This window comes from Muscardinus avellanarius (assembly GCF_963383645.1).
Source record: "Muscardinus avellanarius genome assembly, chromosome: 1".
In the NCBI taxonomy this organism is placed as follows: Eukaryota; Metazoa; Chordata; class Mammalia; order Rodentia; family Gliridae; genus Muscardinus; species Muscardinus avellanarius.
The window spans coordinates 175811276-175825888 of NC_137786.1; the positions used below are offsets into that span (position 1 = coordinate 175811276).

A 14613-nucleotide genomic window follows, 5' to 3' on the forward strand; every position below is an offset into this window, starting at 1 on the left:
TCTTTATTTTATAGATTGCTTTTTAGTTGCTTTATGTATATTTATGCTCTAGTTTCTGCAGCTAATTTGTAATCTCTAGCTGGATATCATCTTATATTTACTTTACATGTGAGGATAATCTGGTTATGACGTTTCTTGTCTCATGACTATTAGGCTTGATCACAAGAAAACAGTGTGCTATAATGTAGGAACCAAGGACTCATAGTCATTTTCGTGCACATTCACTCATTCAATATTCAGATTCCCACTCTGTGTAGGACCCTAGACTAGGCACGAAAGAGAGATGAATACAGCAGTCTTTGCCTCAGTAGAGCTCCCTATCTGGAACAGTCAGAGAAATTCTTTCTTCTATACTGTCAATTTGTCTCTTCCTATTCTTTCTTATTTTTTTTAAGTGAAAGACCGATAATTTTAATGTAACAGAATTTAAACAGACCGATACGGTTTTAGGTTCTACCTTGCAATTAACTTTGTTTTACTGATAAACTTCATGTATCATAAAATTCACCCTTTAAAATGTTTGATTCCCTGGTTTTCGTTATATTCAGTTATGTAACTACTACTGCTAATTCTAGAGTATTTTCTTTTAATTTTTTGTGGTACTGGGGATTAGAGCCAGGGGCATTCTACCATTGAGCTACAATCCCAGCCCTATTTTATTTTTATTTTGAAGCAGAGTCTCACTAACTTGCAGTGGGCCTTGCGAAGTTGCTGAGGCTGGCTGCAAACCTGTCATCCTCTGTCTCAGCCTCCAAAGTACTGGAATTACACAGGTGTGTACCATCATGCCCGGCTTAGATCTTTTTCATCATCCCCAAAAGGCCAGGAGATTGTTATAAAACATTGGGATATATAATGCGTTCAAACAGTGTAAAGGGTCTTTGTGTAGTCTTTGCTCAAGGAGCCCTTATTAGTTAGGTGTGAATCAGGATACATACCAGTGATCCTGGGGCCTCTACCCCACGTCTTGCTTGTCTTTCTTCTTTGAAGTGCGTCAAACTCTCCAAAGGGGAGACTGCAACTTTTATCTGCCCCTGGCATTCTCCACTGAAGTCGGTGATGTTATACCAGCCACAGATAAACTGGAAGCCAGAGAGTAGTAGGGAGAGATCCACTGAGGCAAAGCCAATCACCCGCTCCTCATCTGTGGGAGAAAGAGAAGATGTGGGCAGTGTGGCTAAGCAAGTCCTGCCACCAGAGTAGAGGATGCACACAGGGAAGCTGACCAGACGGGACGTTCAGTGGTTTTGAGCTGCCACAGAAGAGTGATGAAGAGGTTGAGAGGACTCGTAACTAGAGCTGTACAGTAGGGAAAAGCTGGCAGGGTTGAGCTCTATACTTCTGATAAACACAACTAGAAAATATCCCTATACTTACGAAACATTTGTTCTCTTCCCTCAGTTGTCATGACTCAGTGATTTTCCTTAACGGCAGTGAGTTTTGAAATTATAAAATTAAAAGATTTGCATTTTCTAATTTGCATTTGTCTATATTTCCTAATTTTTCTAAGATATACATATGTATTATATTTAACTGATAGAAATTACAAAAGAAAGACAACCAACTGGAAAACCAATACAGGGTACTAATCTGCTGCCTTCTTTTACTACAGAATGTCCTGTCCCTCAATTTCTTAGTTGAGGTATGCTCCAGGAAGCCTTCTCTGACATCCTTGAGTCTGGGTCAGATGTCACCTACCAGAGATCACTTGTATTGTATGGTTGAATCCAGAGGTATTCTACCCCTGAGCTACACCCCTCAGCTCTGTTTTCCCTCCCTCCCTCCCTTTCCTTTCTTTCTTTCTTTCTTTCTTTCTTTCTTTCTTTCTTTCTTTCTCTCTTTCTTTCCTTTCTTGTACTGGAGATTTATTTATTTATTTAATTTATTTTTATTGGTGCATTGTAATCATATATCACATTGGAATACAAGACTTTTTTGCCATCGACTGAGGTGAATTCTGGTCTACTTGATAATTTTGCACATTAGAGAAAAAACAGCAAGAGAAGAATGTAGAGCCTAGCTAAACACAGCAGGAACTCCTTGTGCTGATGTAGAATAAAACTTGATTTCTGATCAGTTTTTCTACATTGACGAGGCTGGTAGTAGTGGGTGGCCTAAATGAATGCAAAGCAGCAGCATGGAACTAATCATCAAAGCAAGATCACAAGCCGGGCGGGTGTGGCGGTGCATGCCTGTAATTCCAATACACAGGGGCTTCGAGGAGGATCTGGGTACAAAGCCAGCCTCAGCAACTTAATGAGGCTCTGAGCAAATTAACAAAACTCTGTTTCCACATTAAAAAAAAAAATAAAATAGGGCTGGGGGTGTAGCTTGAAGATAGAATGCCCCTGGGTTCTATCCCCAGGACCACAAAACAAAACACAAGATCACAGCAGCCACCACAAACAGAAAGGTAAGTCAACTTCCTTAGCACCCTGATTACTCTCTGGCTTTGTGGTCAAGCCTGAAACTCATCACAACAAAACAAGGAACAGAAACACAAACTGAAGGGTTGGTAACCAGCCCTAGCAGGAATCTTACAGGAGCCAGATTTATAGGAGGGATTTCGCGAGACAAGATTTATTAAGCTGTGAGATGTCCTCACCACAAAAAATGTACTTCATCCAGTCTTACTAGCAAGGCGAGGGCTACAGAATCAGTTAAAACTGGGTTTAAGCTGTGGCTCCACCAACGGACAGCTGCAGGACTTGAGTCAAACCACTAAACTTCCTCAGGCATCAGTTTTTATGTTTACGCAGGATTAGAGATGTTGTCAAGTTCTTGGCACAATGCCACTCACTAATATTTTAAATTTTTTTGTGGTACTGGGGATTGAATCCTGAGGACATTCTACCTCCGAACTACATCCTCAGACCAATTTTATTTCTTATTTGAAAAGAGGGTCTCACTAGGTTGCTGAGAGCCTCACTAAACTGCTGACAATGTCCTTGAACCTGCAATCTTCTAGTCTCAGCCTCCCAAATACTAGAGAATTAACCACCACGCCCAGCTTGCTACTCACTAATAAATACAACAAAAATTGACAGAGTACTTATTAAATACAAGGCTCTTATTTACTTCTCTCAATACCCCCTAAAGTGAGTACTATTATTATCCCCACTTTATAGACATGGAAGTGATACACAGAGAAATTAAGTCATTCATCAAGGCTGTATTGCTAGAGTAAAGAGTAGAACTGGCATTTTTTTTTGTGTGTGTGTGTGGTACTGGCCACTGAGTCCAGGGGCATTTTGCCTCTGAGCTACACTCCCAGCCCTACTTTATTTTTTATTCTGAAACAGGGTCTTAAGTTGCAGAGGGCCACAAGTAGCTGATAGCTGAGGCTAGTCATAAACCTGTGATCCTCCTGTTTCAGCCTCTTAAGTACTGGGATTACAAGTGTGTGTCACCATGCACAGCTCAGAACTGGCTTTTGAATTCAGAGTCTGCTCTTAACACTGCTATGTTATGCCTTTTTTTTTGCACTGGGGATTGAATTCAGGAACATTCTATATCTGAGCTACACTCCCAGCCCTATTTTATTTATTTTGAAATAGAGTCTAAATTACAGAGGGCCTCCCTAAGTTGTTGAGGCTGTCCTTGAACCTGCAATTCTGTTTACCCTCCCAAGTACTGGGATTAGAGGTGTGTGCCATCATCCCTGGCTTGTATTGCACCTCTTAATAAATGACTATGATCTCCCTCCTGGGACTTTTTTTTTTTTTTTTTGGTGGTACTGGGGTACCTGGAAGCCCTTCTACCTCCGGGCTACACTCCCAGACCTATTTTTACATTTTTATTTGGAAACAGGGTCTCCTAAGCCAGTGCGCGCGGCTGGCTTAGAACCTGCGCGATCCTCCTGTCTCTGCCTCCCAAGCGCGGGGATTACAAGCGTGCGCCACCATGCCCGGCCTCCTGGGACTTTTTAAAATTTACTGTATGTATGTATGTATGTATGTATGTATGTATGTATGTATGTATGTTTTTTTCCCCCCCAGTACTGAGAATTGAACCCAGGGGCATTGTACCTCAAAACTACATCCTCAGCCTTATTTATTTATTTATTTATTTATTTATTTATTTATTTTGCAGTACTGAGGATCGAACTCAGGGGCATTCTACCTCTGAGCAACACCCCCAGCCCTTATTTTTTTATTCTTTACTTTTGAAACAGGGTCTCACTAAGTTGCAAGGAGCCTAAGTAGCTGAGGCTGTCCTTGAACTGTGATCCTCTAGTCTCAGCCTCTCAAATGCTGGGATTACCAGCCTGTGCCACCATGTTGGGCCCTTTTTTTTTTTTTTTTTAAATTTTGAAACAGGGTCTCACTAAGTTGCAGAGGGCCTCACTAAGTAGCTGAGGCTGGCTGCAAACCCACGCTCCTTCTGTCTCAGCCTCTCAAGTACTGGGATTAGAGGTGTGCGCCAGCAAACCTGGCTTGTGTTGAATCTCTTCATCAATGGTAGCTGGATAAAACGAGGTTCAAGGACTATGTTCCAGTACTTGGGAGGCTGAAGCATGTGACATCATGCCTGGCTCTGGGATGTTTTTAAAACAAGGGAGGATAAGCTGTCAGATTCTAGTCTTGTATATTGTCTAAAAATGCTTGGTTTTGCAAACCAATCAGCAGAAGGCTTAACATCATACAAAGTGAAGAGAAACAACTTTGGGGCATGCTGTATACTGTGGTTTTTTACAGATACAACTGGGAAGGTGCAAATAAATGTACTCAGATTTCTGTACTAAGCTGCTAGTCAAGCAAAATATGATTTCTAGGAGAGCAACATGGCCTTCTGTGGGATTCCCTTCCACCATAGTCTGCTTTTCTAGCTCCACCAGTACAATGGCTTCACTTGGTCAAAATATAAAGGACTGGCAAACTGTCAATAGGATGGGAGCTTATTTTTACAACCAGACAGATATCCATGGAACAGAGTTCATACCTCCTTTATGCCAAACTTTGAAGACCAGGGTTTGCTGTGGATCCAGAAGAAGCTCTTTTGATAGCCTATTAAAAAATTATCATAAATTAACTGTAGGAATCTTCTATAGTATGAAACTTAGATTTGAAGATAACTTGTAGTTCACAAAGCACTCTGCCAACTCCATTTCATCTTCACAGCCATCTTCTAGGATACATTTTTATCTTCATAGTCAAAGTGAAGGGATGGCAGCTCAGAGAGGTGAAGTGACTTGACAAAACTTGAAAACAGGCTCCCAAGATCCAGCACTTTCTGTCAGTGACTCCCCACCCCCATAGTATCTACCACATTCAAATTCTGCTTCCTTATACAGGGAAGGAGTATGGGACAGGAGCTTTTGGACATGTAATGAACAGTTTTATTGGAGTGGGTAAAGGTTCTTTTTATGCCTGAAGGTAGGGGAATGGTAAGAATGAAGGAGGAAAAAAAGAACATTAATTGAATTCCTATTTTGGCCAGGAATAATAGAATAGTACTAAGTGTTTCATATGTATTTATTCTATACAAAAGCCAGTGACATCAGCATTATGATCCTATTTTACAGCTGATGAAACTAAGATTGAAGAGGTATTTGCTTAAAGTCACATAAGAGCCAGTAAGTGGCAGGTCTGGGATTGAACCCTGGCCAGCCTGACTCTGATACTACCCTGTGCAGAGGGTAGGGCAACAAAATAAGAATGCACCCAACTTTCGTAGCAGATAAAGAAGCTCAAGTGGGACTCACTGAGCACCTCTAATATATTTTATATGAGGTAAATTACAGTTTTAAATCCAAATTAAACTTAAAGCTCTAAACCAGACACCACTGCTTTAGTGAGCAAGATGGAGACACAGAGAAAACTGAGAGACTTAGTTTTATTCCCTGAACAGCAACTGGTGAGCAGAAGAGAGCCTACTTCATGATCAAGGAGAGGTACCATGCTATTCGATTTTCTTCTATTCCTGCCTTCATTACCAACAGACTATGGCACCTCCCTAGGCCACAGTCCCTTCAACTCTAAAGTTCAGAGATTTTGAAATTAGGAGATTACTAAAAGTCTCTTCATCCAGTTTGTAAAGTTCTGTAATTACTTTGTTAGGTTGTGAATGAACAAATTGCCTCTACTTAGAAGCTCAATCCTCTGGTTTCCATTTTTTGGGGCAGATATAATGTTTTAGATAAAAGTAACTTGGCCATTATGTCCAGAATTTCTATAATTTCCAAAAATATCACTATAGATATTCCTAAATTTTCACTATAGTTTCAGTTCCCACCTTGGGCCAGCCTCTCAAATTATACAACCTTGAATGTGTGAGTAGTTGCTCACAGACACTGTGCACACAAACTGTGAGAAAATAGCAGATCAGATCCTATGCAGTATGGCTAGTGCTTTATTTCACTTACAGCACGTGTCACACTCAACTGTCATTTTTTTCTTTTGTATTTGTATTTCTTCCCAGAGAGACCATAAACTCGTCAATAATAGAGTTATTTATTTATTTATTTATTTATTTATGGTACTGTGGATGGAACCCTGATGCCTTTTAGTGTTATACCCCCAGCCCGGTTTTATTTCTTATTTGGAAACGAGGTCTCAGTAGGTTGAGGAGAGTCTCACTACTTGCTGAGGCTGTTCAAGAACCTGAATCCTCCTGTCTCAGCCTCCCAAATACCGGGATTACAGGAGTATGCCACTATGCCCAGCAAGTGTTTTGATCATCTTCAATCCCCACCGTCTAGAACAGTCATGCCAAGAGGCTGCCTTACTGAATAACTGCTGAGTTGTACTGCTCAAAGTTAAGAGTTAAACCACCAATAGCTGTGAATTCATAAGCAGGAAGATTAAGTGACTGCCTGCATAAGAAAGCATTTTATAGGTCTGCTCAGATATTACTCTATGTTATATTCCTTGCTCTGTGTTTTTTTGCAACCAAAAGCAAATTTCGGAGGGTCGATGGAACATCAGCAGATACAAACCTTGACTGCTGTTGAAAATTCCAGATGGGGGAATCTGTGTTTTCAACCACTTGGGTATATACAGGAGATGGCTCAACGGCTGTTGCAAAGGATACACAACAACTGGGTATGGATACTTTCTGCTCTGTCAAGGGGCTCCCTGAAACAGAACACAATGGAGTGACTATATTTTAGAGGACCATAAACAATGTGCTGTAAGAAGCCTCCTATTACACAGATACAAGCAGGACAATTCCTAGTCCTCTACCGCCTTTGGGTCTTTGCTCAAGCTACTTCCTGTATCTGAAATGTTTCCAGTGACCTTTTAGCTACTGCCCCTCTGTCAAAGATACTATGTCTATAAATACTTCCCAGCAAGAAGGGACTTTTCCAAGATATTTTTGTGGGATGATAGAAAATACTGGATTGAGAGGAAAAAGACAGTACAGAAAGAGCCTTGTACTTAAGAGTCAGAAGACCAATCACTATCTCTACTATACACTTTCTATGTGACCCCGGGCAAGGACTACATAGGCTACAGCTTCTTCAAGTAAAACCGGACATGCTATACTTATACCACCTAGGATGTTATAAGGATTACAAATAAGCTGGGTGTTGATGGTGCACATTTGTAAACCCAGTACTTGGGAAGCTGAGACAAGAGGATTGTACAGGTTCAAAGCCAGCCTCAGCTACTTAGTGAGGCCCTCAGCAACTTAGTGAGACCCTGTTTCCAAATAAAGTATAAAATAGGTCTGGGAGTATAGCCTGGAGGTAGAAAAGCCTCTGGGTTACACCCCCAGCACCATAAATAAATAAATAAATAAATAAATACATACATACATACATACAATAGTAGGTAACACATATTCCTTACTGTGTGTCATGTATTGTTCTAAGAACATATATATGTACACACGTATATGTATATATATACACACAAACACACAAATATATTCATTTAATTCTTACTTCTTAATCCATATATATACTCATTTAATTCTTAAAACAACCTATGCAAGGTATAAATAAGAGCTGAGGATGTAGCTCAGTGGTGCAATGCTTGCCTAGCATGTGTGAGGCCCTGAGTTCAATCCCCAGTATTACAAAAAAAAGAGAAAAAAGTATAAATAAAAAAAATAGTGTTGGAGGGGCCGGGCGTGGTGGCGCACACTTGTAATCCCTGCGCTTGGGAGGTGGAGACAGGAGGATCGTGCTGGTTTGAAGCCAGCTGCGTGTGCTGGCTTAGGAGACCCTGTTTCCAAATAAAAATATAAAATAGGTCTGGGAGTGTGGCCCAGAGATAGAAGGGCTTCCAGGAACCCCAGTACCACAAAAAAAAAAAAAAATAGTGCTGGAGGAGACTTCCGGGAAGATGGCAACAGAGAAAAGCGGGGCTTACGAGCCCCGCTAACAACCAATCTCTATTAGTACAAAATCAGCGCCGTTCATAGTCAGAAAACACCATCAGCAGAGAAACAAAAAATGTAATTACAAGGGACAGAGAAAAAGAGGGCTGGAAAAACGAGACACAGAAAGAAACCAGATCGCAGTGTTGCGGCTGGAGCCGTGGCGCGAAGCGGCAGGCGCCATCTTTCCTTGCAGCAACAGGCCCCAGAGAGGAGGGGGACTCAGAATGGAGCTCAGAGCCACAGAGGAGATACGCCGGCCTCACGCCTGAGGACGCAGTAGCAGCGCCTTACTGCCGGCGGCAGCGGCAACCTCACTGGACGGCACCAGACCAATGCACTCAATAGCCCACCAGGCTCCAGAGAGGAGCGGCGAACAGCGAGCCAAGGTAAGCCGCTGCGGATCAGCCGGGCGGAATTCGGCAGATTATTCGGCGCAGGGAGCGTCTAAAGTTCCCAGGGGCTGGGCTCAGCACATCCTGCATGGACTCAGAGCAGAGCTCAAAACCAGAGAAGAAATACACCAGCCTCACGGCTGAGGGTGTGGCAGCAGTGCCATACTGCCACCGGCGGCAGCAGCAGCGAATTCACCGAGCCCAATATAGCTCCATCAGCGCACTCAACAACATGCACCAATAAAAAAAATAAATAAAAAAAAAGTGCTGAAAAAAGTGTATCTGGGAGTTAGAATGTCCCTGGGTCAATCCTTAGTACCAAAACACAAAAACAAACACCTTAAAGATGTAAAATGAGAGCCAGGCGTGGTGGCGCACACGTGTAATCCCAGCATTCAGGAGGCTGAGACCAGAGGATCGCGGTTCACGGACAGACTCAGCTACTTAGTGAGGCCCTCTGCAACTTAGTGAGACCCAGTTTCAAAATAAAGAATTAAAAATAGAGCCAGGCGTGGTGGCACACACTTGTAATCCCCGCGCTTGGGAGACAGAGACAGGAGGATCGCGCAGGTTTGAAGCCAGCTGCATGTGCTGGCTTAGGAGACCCTGTTTCCAAATAAAAATGTAAAAATAGGTCTGGGTGTGTAGCCCGGAGGTAGAAGGGCTTCCAGGAACCCCAGTACCACCAAAAAAAAAAAAAAAAAAAAAATAGAGCAGGGAGTGTAGCCCGGAGGTCAAATGCCCCAGGGTTCCACCCTCCCCCCAAAAAAGTAAAAGGAAGATGGTGGATAATACTAGATAGATGAACTGAGCTTTTCAATAAAATAATCAATTTATCACAAGTGGCTACCCAACATTAAGTTAAATAAAATTAAAAATTCAGTTCCAGGGCTAAGGTTGTATTTCAGTGTGCTTACCCAGCACATGCAAGGCCCCTGAGTTTAATCCCGAGCATGGGGGGTGGTCGAGGGAGAGAGGGAACCAGTTCTTTGGTTGCACCGGCCATAGTTCAAGTGATCAATAGCCACATGGGGCTAATGGCTACCATACTGGGCAGTGAAGACATGAAATACTTCTATCGTAAAGTAAAGTTCTTTTAGACAGCACCGAATAAGAGAGACTCTAAAATACAGACCCTAAAGCCGGGTGTGGCGGTACATGTTTGTAATCCCAGTACTTGGTAGGCTGAGACAGGAGTATTATGCAGTTTCCAAGCCAGCCTGAGCTACTTAGTGAGGCTCCTAGCAACTTAGTGAGACCCTGTTTCCAATAAAATATAGAATAGGTCTGAGAGTGTAGCCCAGAGGTAGAAAGAATATAAGACTGTTCAGCTCTAAAATGTTATGTCAGAATTATAGATGAAGAAAAAAGAGCAGAAGAAAGAAATAAAAAAAGAAGTATGTCTTACACATAATTTATGTGTGCCAGAGGAATAAATTCTATATGTGAATTCTAGTTAGTGTTCTTCCTACTTGTCGTTAGACAGGTTTAGACCTAGTTTCTCCAAATCCATACTCCTACTTTTTCTTATAGGTGAAGATCACTTTTAGGCTCCACTCTACTCTGTATCTGAATAGTCCTTTCAGTAACTACTTCAGGGACTTCAGTCTGTCCCTCTTGACAGCAAGCAATCTGATGAACACATTCATACTCAGGAACTGCTGCTTTTATTCACCTCTTTAAGCAGCGTATCATTTAATAAGTGCCTTTAAGAAAACAGGCTTTAGCACCATCCTCAGAAACCTCTCTTGAGTTGGCTGTTACACTCCCAGTTAGAACTCTCTTTCTAGAGGAAGAGAAATAGCTGTACCTTTGCTGTAACATATTTTCCTCAGTCAAAAGAATTCCCACTAGAGTAGACCTTTTCAACCCTCCCCAGTCATAAAAACTCAAAGAATAAACACTGAACACTCAAGTGTGAGAGTCTCTCCTGCCTTGAAATAACTATAATAGACATGACACCTATTTCCAGGCTCGTATTTTATCTTTAAAATTAATGATGACTTGAGCCGGGCGTGGTGGCGCACGCTTGTAATCCCCGCGCTTGGGAGGTGGAGACAGGAGGATCGCGCAGGTTCGAAGCCAGCCGCGCTGGCGTAAGAGACCCTGTTTCAAAAATATAAAATAGGTCTGGGAGTGTAGCCCGAAGGTAGAAGGGCTTCCAGGAACCCCAGTACCACCAAAAAAAAAAAAAAAAAATTAATGATGACTTGATATTATATTCTATTATATAGTTTAAACTAAAAAAGTATTTCTGTCCCACATCTTGTGACATGCTACTTAATCTCATGACTTTTAGCATCCTGGAGATAAAACAAGAAAATGGGAAGAGAAAAGGTGAAAATGGAGACTTTGTGCAGAGGCTTTGGGCAAGAGAATCAAAGAGAAAGAGGAGTGTTGCTAGCCTCAGAAGTGAGGCATGGTGGCCTTGTGAGAAAGGCAAGAGATGAGGCATGTGCAAGAGCTGTGAAGAAGCAGGGCCTGGACCAAGGCTCCACTGGAGGCAGAGGAGCCTCAGAACCAGAGGAGGACTAAATGCACAGGTAAGAATTACATGCAGAATCAAGCCGGGAATGGTGGTGCATGCCTGTAATCCCAGGATAGGCATGGGGCAGGAGAAGCAGAAAAAGGGCTGCGGAATACAAAATTATGGGATATACACACACGGTGGAATGCTACTCAGCAATAAAGAAGAACAAAATGACATTTGAGGGGAAATGGATGGACCTGAAGAACATTATGTGAAGTGAGATTAGCCAGTTACTGAAAGTGAAGGGTCATATGTTTTCTCTGCTATGTGGAAGCTAGGGAGTAATGGGATACCAGAGGGACTCCAGATAATGGAGGAGAAACTCCAGGGGAGCCGGGGAGTTGGTCTAGGGGAAGAGGAAGTGGGAGAGGGAGGATCAATGAAGGTACCACTTTTATTATATTATGTACATATGTGAAAATACCAATGCCGATCTCAACATCCCGTGTGGAGAAGGGGAAGCTGGGGAAAGCTCACCAAGGGCTGTAGGCATGAACGGCATCATCGCTATGAACCAGATTATGATGTGAGATGATAATGTACCAGTAAAAGTGAAAAAAAGAGGTCTAGTGGTAGTCTCATGCCAGTTTATCCTAGAGCCCACTCCTCTAAGCCCTTCCAATGGCCTCAAGTACCTTAATACTTTATATAAACTTGCTTTCAGCTTCAAATGGAGAGAGTGAACTGTTTCCTATAACTAGATTCTGCCTGATACAGCCTGATTCTGCCCATCCCACCTCTCTTCCCCACTTTCCTCTGTAGGTCTCAAACTGCTTATTGTCTCTCTTTTCTTTTGGTGGCATCAGGGATTGAATCCAGGGCCTTGTACATGCTAGGCAAGTATTCTACTACTGAGCTACATCCCCAGCCCCTTTCTATTTTATTTTGAGGCAGGGTCTCACCAAGTTGCCTAGGCTGGCCTTGAACTTGTGATCCTTCTGCTTCAGCCTCCCATGCACCCGGTAGTCTCAAGCTTCTCAACAGATTCTTCCAATGAAATGCCACAAACTCTCAAGACTATCACAGCAGTTCTTACCGTATTGTCTAGTAATCTGCTTTTCTTTCACTAGACTGAGGATGCACAAAGCAGCCCAAGGCCCTATAATAGGTCGGTAGACTCCCGCTGCTCTTTGTCTACAGATGGTTGCAGGGCTGGAGAACAGAGAGAAGCTGCCTCATCAGCTTGCATGTGCATCCGTAGACTTCCAGGAGCTCTGAGAGAGACCATCAATGAAGGTCACTAGCTATGTTGAGACAGGGCATCTGGGCTCTGGGAACTCAGCCACTGATTTATTACACCGCTGCACTCTGGCTCCCTGGGCCTCAGCTTATCATCTGAAACGTGTGTTCTCAAATCACTTCCCATAGAAAATTCTAATTCTTGGTGCATATCAATATTGCTCAGATCTCCTTCTCATACTACCAGCTCTTTAACTTCCTTCTGTGAGTTTTATTTATTTATTACTTATTTTTATTTTTTTGTGGTGCTGGGGATTGAACCCAGGGGCATTCTACCTCTGAGCTACACCCTCAGCCCGAGTTTTTATTCTTTATTATGAAACAGGGTCTCACTAAGTTGTAGAGGGCCTCACTAAGAAGCTAAAGCTGACCTCAAATTCTAGTCCTCCTGTCTCAACCTCCCAAGTACTATAAGCGTGCGCCACCATGCCCGGCTTGTGAGTTTTACTTTTGAAGCAACTATTTGATAAAGACCTTAAAAATGAAATACTATCTTAGAAGAAAATTATTCCTTAGTCTTGAACAGAAACGCTCCTTTTAGTCAATCAGACAGGTGATAATGAAATCAGCTTGGGAAAGCAGGTCTATCAGGTTTCCCTGGCCCTCCCCTTGTGGGTGGAAGTTCATCAGGGCCTGTTTACATTTCTGGAAAAGGTCAGTTCTGAAGCACATTTGGAGGTGGCCCAGGAGAAAGTCACCATTCTGCCACAGGGTTAGGACATACACTGAAAGCAGTTAAGACCTGAGATAAACCAACTCTAGCATTTATGAGTTTTCACTGAATTTCCTCTGTTTCACATAAGTATGAAAAGTAGTTTTATGCGTCAAGAAAGGCATAGTTGTTTTAATGAGATTAAAATAACTCGTATTTGTTTGGAGAAACTGTTTTCTTATGCATAAACTTGTGCTAATAACACCTAGGAAAATCACCTAAGATAGGTATCTCTCCCTATTTTATAAATAAGGTAACCATGGATTAGATAAATGGAGGCTCTAAACTGGGCATGGTGGCGCAGGCTTGTAATCCCAGCATTTGGGAGGCTGAGACAGGAGGATCAGAGTTCGGAGGCAGCCTCAGCTACTTAGGCCCTTGCAACTCAGTGAGACCCTGTTTCAAAATAAAGAATAAAAAAATAGGGCTGGGGGTGTAGCTCAGAGGTAGAATGCCTGAGTTCCATCCCCAGTACTACAAAATATAAAAAAATTTAAAAAAAGAAAAAAGAAAAGTGGAGGCTCATTTATCACAAACTTGGCTAACTAGAATTTGGAAGAACTGCTGGGCGTGGTGGCGCACACTTGTAATCCCCGAGCTTGGGAGGCAGAGACAGGAGGATCACATAGGTTCGAAGCCAGACTTGCTAGCTTAAGAGACCCTGTTTCCAAATAAAAAATATAAAATAGGTCTGGGAGTGTAGCCTGGAGGTAGAAGGGTTCCATCCCCAGTACCACCCCCCCCCCAAAAAAAAAAAAAAAAAGAATTTGGAAGAACCAGCTAGGTTTCCTGACTCCTCCTCCAGGTTTTTTCCATTGTTAGTTATACTAACTCCACATTTAGGTAAGAGAAAAGCTTCCCTTTTGGTCTAAAGTGAATGGATGGAAATCTGCCCTTCAAGCAATGCTCAATTTTGTATGTTATGAAAATTTAGTCCATTTCTATTAAGCTAACATTAACTGACACTTGTATGTTGCACATGCACAAGATGAGCCAAATTTGATTCTTGATCTGAGGGAGACAAGGAGATAATTATAATCCACTAAAATAAACACTAAACCAAAACTGCAAGGGGTGAGGGGACCCAGAGATGGCCCTACTCCGGCCTGGCTGGGTTCAAGAGCACCTCTAGAAGCTGATGATGCTGAAGCTGATTTTGGTGTTTACTGGGTATAGCTTACATTCCGATCACTCACCTCTCAGTTCTTTAGATGCCTCATCTGTAAAATAGGGCTAGAAACATCTCACCTGTCTTGTCTAAAGTAAGTATAAAAATAGTGAGTATTGAAGCTGATTCTTTTTTTTTTTTTTAAGACACAGGGTCTCACTATGCTGCCTGGGATGATCATGAATTCTTAGGATCAAGAGAGCCTCATATCTCAATCTCTTGAATAGCTGAGATTTTAGGCATG

At 42.3% G+C, this 14613-nt stretch overlaps 1 protein-coding gene across 1 annotated transcript in view; it reads right to left on the reverse strand.

Moving 5' to 3' along the window:
- The window catches only part of C2CD3 (C2 domain containing 3 centriole elongation regulator), a gene marked incomplete at both ends in the record, with an annotated part of 121978 nt that overhangs the window by 29922 nt on the left and 77443 nt on the right, over positions 1-14613 (reverse strand). The window contains 3 exons of the mRNA XM_080696269.1: positions 939-1144; positions 4942-5006; positions 6938-7076. Of these exons, the coding sequence (XP_080552395.1) occupies positions 939-1144; positions 4942-5006; positions 6938-7076 (410 nt within the window). The remainder of the gene's footprint in view (positions 1-938; positions 1145-4941; positions 5007-6937; positions 7077-14613) is intronic.